The following is a 7,745-nucleotide window of genomic DNA, read 5'->3' on the forward strand; positions in this document are numbered from 1 at the left end:
CCCTTCTTCAGAAAATCTTTTCTGAAGAAGGGTCTAGGCCCGAAACGTCAGCCTTCCTGCTCCTCTGATGCTGCTTGGCCTGCTGTGTTCATCCAGCTCTACACCTTGTTATCTCAGATTCTCCAGCATCTGCAGTTCCTCCTATCTCCTTAACACCCAATAGTAATTTTCAAATGTAAAAGTATGCTGAACAGAATTTCCTGCAGGAGTTTGTATGCATATCCATGACCTGGTTGGAAGGATGAGGATGATATGAAGTTTGGATAATATATGGAATCGGTGCCAAAGAACAAAGAATAATGCAGCACAGGAACAGGCCCTTCAGCCCACCAAGCCTGGTTAGTGATAGGCAGCATGGATTTGTGTGGGGGAAATCATGTCTCACCAACCTGATTGAGTTTTTTGAGGAGGTGATAGGAATGACTGAGGGAAGGGCAATGGATTTTGTCTACATGGACTTTGGTAAGTTTTTTGATAAAGTACCTCATGGTAGGCTGGTGCAAAATGCGCAGAGTCTCATAGATTCTGGGGTGTGCTGGCTAGATGGATACAGAACTGGCTCGGTCATAGAAGACAGAGTAGCTTTGGTCCTAAAAGACTAACTTTTCCATCATTCAATATCTCCCGCCTTCCATTCTCTCTCAACTCTCCCTTCTGTAATAATGGCAAAATACTGCAGATGCTGGAAATCTGAAACAACACAAAATGTTAGAGAAACTCAACAAGTCTGACAGCATCTGTGGAGAGAGAAACAGTTAACATTTCGAGTCTGGTATGACTTCTTCAGAACTGAAAGATGTTGGAAAATAAGAGGCAGAGGAGGAGCAAGACAGCAGACAGTATAGAGGCCCAAAGTAAAAAAACAAAGGGGTTATTAGTGGAGAGAGAGAAAGAAAGGGATGACAAAAGGTGCAAATTAAGATGTGGAAGGGAGTTATTTGGTCCTTGCTATTAAATGCAGAGATAACGATACAAACATGACATGGTTGTGGAGGCAGGAGGGTTGGTGGTTGGTGGAGAATGTAAGAGAAATGGAGTGCAGATGTGATCTGGTCAGTTTTTGAGGTTAGTAAATTCAGTGTTGAGACCCTGAGGCTATAGAGTGCCTAAGCAGAAAGTGTTGTTCCTCAAGCTTTCTTCTGTCTCTGTCCTTGTTCTGCCCACCTTAGCATTAAACCTATTATGTTGCTAACCTTCTGACCTGAGACATCTATCTTTCTCTACAAAGATGCTGCATAAACTTTCCTGCTGTTTGTTTTAACTTATGAAACATTTGTACTCAAGTTGTCCTGCAGTCACTTTGAAAAGAAAGTTGTTATCATAGTTAATTTCTTCTACAAGAGCCAAACTCTGGTTATTGAAGATGAAATATCTACCATGTCAAAAATAATTTGGTTAGAAACAACTGACCATTTGTTCATATTTTGTGTTCTAAAAAGTTGCACCAGTAACATTTCATTGTTTTCCATTGAACGTAAACACATTAATCTGGAGCATTTTGATAATGCTGAAAATGTTTCAGTATTAGTTGGTAAAGGAGGAAAGTGTAAATTGCTTTAAATGTTCATAGTTTTTTTGGAGTTTTTGGCTTTTACTGTAAAGTTTGAAACTTGTGCCAATAAAGAAAAGCTACTTCCACAGGTTATACACAACCCTATATTTTGGTAACTTTTGGTTTTTACTTCAGCAAACACTGTCGGGCCTATCATTGTGCTTAGCTGTAATGCTGAAAATATGTGCTGCAGAACTAACCAAGTTGTTCCGGTACGGCTACTAAAAAGACACCTACCCAGGAAGGTGAAGAATGCCCAAGTATGTCCTATCCATTAAACACTGGACATGCACAGGCCAGCCGGTTATTACCACTGTTAATGTACTCTTGATCATCATCAAAGTGATAGATTGCTAACAAGTCATGCCTACTCAGCATTACCCTCACTAATACTTATTTGTGATTTCTCTGGGACCATTTGTTTCCAGACCACTTTGTGTCCTGGTGCAAATATTGACATGAGCTAAATTCCAGAGTTGTGACTACACTTGGCACCAAGACAGCATTTGACTGAGTGGCATCAAAGAGCCTAACAAAATTGAAGTCAGTGGAGATTATTTAAAATTCCCCTTTTGATTGCAGCCTACCTTTTAACAATGAAGATGTTTGTGTGTTTTTAGAGGTCAAGCATCAATCCCAAGGGCATTAGTACAGGAGTTGTCAGGGTAGTGTCCTAGTTTGAACTATCTCAGCACTTTTGTGAATAGCCTTCTTTCCATCATAAGGTCAGAAGTAGGGCTGTTTACTGATGATTGCACAGCTTTAAATATCATTTGCAGCTCTTCATGTAATGAAGCATTTTATGTAGCATGCTGCAAGAGTTGGACTTCAATCAAGCTTGAGCTGATAAATAAAACACACTACTCGTCATACAAGAGCCATGCAACAACCATACGTAACGAGAAAATCTAGCCATCGCCACATGTTATTCAATGGCATTGTAATTGCTGAATTCCCCCACCATAAATGGTCTGAAGGAGTTGACATTGCCCATGAACTTACCTGGACAGGTTAAATAAATGATATGGCTCCAAGAGTAGCTCTGCACTGCATAGCTCAACTGTATTAGCTTCACCACCCTCCAGCCCAGAGGCTGTCTACCAACTACAAATCAGGGGTGTGATAGATGAACCACCACCTTGGCCAAAACACTCACTCTACTGCTGATACATAGTGGCAGAAGTATACAGAATTTGCAAGATGCACTGCAGTAACTCACCACCTAGAAGGCCAAGGGGTGCAGCTGCCTGAGGATACCACACTCTGCAAGTTTCACTTCACATCCCCTTATCCTAACTTGGAACTGTCGTCATTCTTGTTCTTTTCATGAGATATGGACACTGCCAGCAAGGCCAGCATCTCCTCGTTCCAAATTGTCCTTGAACCAGGTGGCTTGCCAGGGATTTCAGAGGGCAGTTGAGAGTCAACCACATTGCTGAGAGTCTAAAGTCACATGTAGGCCAGACCTGGTAAAAATGGCAGATTTTGTTTTTTAAAGGACATTGGTCAACCAGGTGGGTTTTATCAACAATTAACAATGGTTTCATGGTCATACTGACAGCTTTTAAATTCAATTAATACATCTAAAATTAAATTCCACAAGCTGCATGGTGAGGTTTGTACTCATTTGCAGAGCATTAATCTGGGCCTCTGGATTTCTAAACTGGTGCTATTACTACATCACATCACTGTCACTAGTCATGTTCCCCTGACCTCTTTGGGAAGAAACATAGTATGTTTAGTTCACCCCAGCTTATTAGATGTGTCTTAAAATCAGTGGGTATAATTGAATGTCAACTGACTACTTCCCCATCACCTGTTAAATGGTGTATTGAAGAATGGCTAAAAATGATGTAAAGTAGACCAGCAGAAGGTGAAGGTGCCATAATGTACTTCATACAGTTTGTCTTTTTGTTAGGATCATCCTGCTATTTTTACAATATTATGTTTCAATTAATGAATGTTTGCTGTCTGAATGATGCTTTCTGTATGGACTAAACAATGAAAAATATTGTCGAGATTATTTTCTTTATTCAGCATTTCAGTGACTGGTTATAGTGATTGAAAATCAAAGATTGTGTGCCATTATCACTGATCTCTACCCTGGGCATAATTCCCATTCCAGTTAAATCTTTTCTTGTGTTGCAGGATTCTGACAATCCTGATCTGCGAGACCGTGGCTACATATACTGGCGTCTACTTTCTACAGATCCAGTAGCTGCAAAGGAAGTTGTTTTGGCAGAGAAACCCTTGATTTCAGAAGAAACAGACCTAATTGAGCCAACCCTCCTTGATGAACTAATTTGCCACATTGGAACCCTGGCTTCTGTATACCATAAGCCACCCAGTGCATTTGTGGAAGGTAGCAGAGGTGTTCAACACAAGAGATTGCCGCCACGGTCTGGATCGTAAGTAAAAATTCCCTAAGGGCATTTGTTTTGGCTTTCTTGAACCAGACAGATCATTAATCTAGCTGACTACACAACTGTTTTTCAACGAATAGGACCTACTAATTGAAAAGAAGAGCTGTCTGTGCCCATTGTCTTGTGAAATAGACCATTTGACATGTAGCATTTAACTGACTTGCTTCAAGTATGAATGATTATGAATGACATTTAATTGTAAAACTATGGAGTAATTGTGTATAAACTGAATTGTTTGTTCATTGGCAGTTTGTTTTCACTCCAATTTCCTTTCCACCATTAGGTTTACCTCCTACAAATGAGAGAACCTTCCCTAAATCATTGCTTATTTGAACGAAAAATCCTATAGATCAAATTGATGAAAATTTAACATCCATTTTACTGATCTACTGCTTCACACTTTATCAAACAACCAAACTGAGATCAAGAGATTGTGCACGAGAGTAGTAAAAGGGTTGTTAACTATTCGTCAGGTTAACCTATAGGATTTTTGGGGACTGGTTCAAATAAGCAAGAGATTTAGGCAAAGGTGTCTCATTTGTATTAGGCAAACCTAAGGCTTTTGGGGAGAGCAACAGAAATAAGTTTTCCAGTAATGTCAGTACTGTATTTAAGTAAATCTTGTGCCTACTTTCCTGTCATCTCTCAGGAATGAAAGTACCGAGAGTCCAGATGTAACCCCATCAACTGCTGCACAGCCCACTGAGCAACAACCAGCTGTTATACCATCCCAGGGAGATCTTTTGGGTGATCTACTGAATCTGGACCTTGGACCTCCAGTTAATGTTCCCCCTATTCCCTCATCAACAGTTCAGATGGGAGCCATGGACCTTCTTGGTGGTGGATTGGACAGTTTGGTAGGCAAATAACTACAGGGCTCTAAAACCCTGTGGTTTTCAAACATTTTTTTAGAAATTGTCAGTGCACCTGTCAAAGTTAAGTTAAAATGTTATGATGGCGTATTTAATTTGGTTGTAGTGTTCAATCATGTTTTAGCCCCTCTTCTAATTTCAGGAGTATAGTATTGTACAGGACCTAAAGAGCAGAACAACTTTTTTTTAAATTTCACCTGTCCAGAAACTTTATTAGCTTTCAGTATAAAAGTAAGAATACTTTAATAATATTAACTTTCTTTCAATGCTTTAGAGTCCTATTTTATTTCTTATTCTCAGATTTTGCATTAACTAATGGATAACTATTGCTTGAACATTGACATTTGAATTTTAACAATTCTATAATGTCAAATCGCTTTAACATTACTTTAGAAATTCAACAGATGCACTGAAATATTGTACATTTGACACTGTAGAGGCAATACTGATGTTTTATTTTTAGTTGGTATTCGTTTAATAGTTGAAGCTGATATACGTATACTAATCATGCTGTGTTTCTTCTTTGAATTTATGCTGTTCCTTTTTTTTCACTCTACTTCTGCTTGCATGTGAATGTCCTTGCGTTGCCTCTGTCTTTGCATATTCGTGTCTGGAGATGGGCGATGAAACCGAAGGGGTATGATCCTATGTCCTTTTGGCTGGTGATTTTTGTTTCCAAGTTAAAGTTGCAGGATATTTATAGTTTACGGATTATGCATTATCCGATCTCAAGTTCCAATAATTTGGGCTTATTAGTGGAGAGAATCAACATTTTAGATGTTGTAGAATAAAATCTACACATTTTTTATCATTTTTATTCAGAATGTACTTTTTCTTCTGCATTGTGCAACCAAACTATTTTGTTTTCTTTTAGCTTGGTGGAGATCTAAGCGGAAGTCCTGCAGTAAGTTGCATATCTGCTTCATAAATATGTCAAAATGTTATACCACACGTCTGCTTTTTTAACGAGAGCAAAGATTTTGTGACTTAATGCTGTTTCCCTCTAATCTACAGCTGACGTGCTTTTCATCTTTTACAGTTCACATAAACCAGTTGAATTCTTATTAAAATCAACCTTAATTCCTAATTCTTAACAGCTAAATCTTGTGGATTTAGATATTTTCTAAAATAATGATAAAAGAAAGTCAACGTGAGCTATAACTTGAAGTGTTGAATCAAGAATGCAGAGCATTTGCACATTATATTCTTAAGGAAACAAAATCCTGCATTTTAGCAGTAAAAACTCAATGCAACATGAATTGTACTTGTGTTTCTTTCCTTATGAAACAAAATATTTAATTCTTACTGAGGCTATGCCCTGTAGAGATCCATGAGTAATTTACCTTTGGTTTGTTTCTTTTTTTAAAAAAAAACATCCATTTGAAAACAGTTCCAAGTAAAATGAAATTGCCTCTGTTTACCTCATTGTCCAATTTGATTATTTATCGAAAGCCTACAATCCAATCAGACCATTGCAATAGAACTGGTTTTAGTTTTAATGAAGGAAAATTTACCCATCACTATGGTTGAATTGATTTTAAAAACTGTTGTTAACCCACTATATTGAAATGTAATTTCTTCATTTGTTTTTAGTAATTTGAGCTTTGATTTCTCTTTTTATATGTTGTCATATATTACAAATCTAGATTATTTGTATAAATCAACATTGATGAACTGATCACTAGTTTGCACCTTGTTTTTTTTTCCTGCAGTGCGCACAATTAAAATCAAGTATGCAGCTACTTCTATAGTGTCTACAATACAGTATGTGACAAAGGTATCTTTTGTTATCTGTACAGATTGGTGCGGGGTATGGAACTCCAGCAGTCGTGCCAACATCTTTGAATGCACCACTGGGAGGTGGTTTAAGTGACCTGTTTGATCTTGCTGGTGGAATGAACATGCCATCTGGTTCTTACGTGGCCCCCAAAACTGTAAGAATTATTTATTTGCTTTTGATGTTCTTTCTTGAAGGATGGATTATTCCATCTCCTGACCATCTAGCCTAAGTGCCTCACTGCTCGAAGCAACTGATGCCCTGCTTCCACATTCATACCTGTGCTGCCTGTAGCTGATTATAAGACGAAACTCTGCCCAGGTGCAGCTGTTTCCTCATTTTTTTTTTGTTTTTGTTTTTTTTTCCTACCTGAACAGTGATGAGGCAGCATTACTTAGTTAACTCCCTAATCAGTATGGATCGACCTGTGTTTTTTGCACTCTGTGGCTCTATTAGTGCTATAAACAGTCAGCAGTAGCACATTACTTGTAAGCCAAAAGCTCTAGTTCCTTCTCTCCAAATGACTTCAGTTTGATCTACTAGTAGTTAAGTGGTCGCTCCTTTATATATGGTCAGGGATACTTTATTATGATTTTACTCAATTTGGTTCTTCACAAAAAACTCTAAACACAAAATTAGTGGAATTTTAACGGTCTTGAAAGTATACTAAAATGCTCCACAGTGCTAATTAAAAGTCTAAAACCTGACGAGACGCCATTTAGTTTGGAAAACGTAGCAATTATAATTGCACGCACATTTTAGCTGCAGCTTATTAACTTTGTTTTAATGATACCTAGCAATGAAGGTCCAAACTAACAAAAATCTGCAATTTTACAAGTGCACCCCTGCATTCAGAACAAGTGAATGCAAAATGCTTGAGTGCTGTGGATAGGGTTTAGTATCAGTATGCTTTGTACAGACACCATTTGCAGTTCTTTCGTTAATTTTCACTTTCATGCAATGTTGTAATGACCGGTTTTGTTTTGTTTTGTTTCATAGTGTGTGTGTGTGTGTCTCATTTTCCCCCATTACCTAATTTCCTTAGAGATAGTAGGAACTGCCGCTGCTGGAGTCTGAGATAACAAGGTGTGGAGCTGGAGGAACACAGCAGACCAGGCAGC

The 7,745-nt window shown here is 38.2% G+C and overlaps 1 protein-coding gene across 1 annotated transcript; it reads left to right on the forward strand.

Moving 5' to 3' along the window:
- Positions 1–3,700: 3,700 nt before the first annotated feature.
- On the forward strand, positions 3,701–6,862 carry LOC125482432 (AP-1 complex subunit beta-1-like; the record flags this gene model as incomplete). The annotated part of the gene is made up of 5 exons (XM_048594504.1): positions 3,701–3,960; positions 4,625–4,832; positions 5,464–5,484; positions 5,722–5,751; positions 6,647–6,862. Coding segments are annotated over 5 exons (729 nt in total), but the record flags the coding sequence as incomplete, so codon positions are not given.
- Positions 6,863–7,745: the final 883 nt, after the last annotated feature.

The sequence above is a fragment of the Rhincodon typus genome, unplaced genomic scaffold (genome assembly GCF_021869965.1).
Source record: "Rhincodon typus isolate 14 unplaced genomic scaffold, sRhiTyp1.1 hic_rhity00010165, whole genome shotgun sequence".
NCBI lineage: Eukaryota > Metazoa > Chordata > Chondrichthyes > Orectolobiformes > Rhincodontidae > Rhincodon > Rhincodon typus.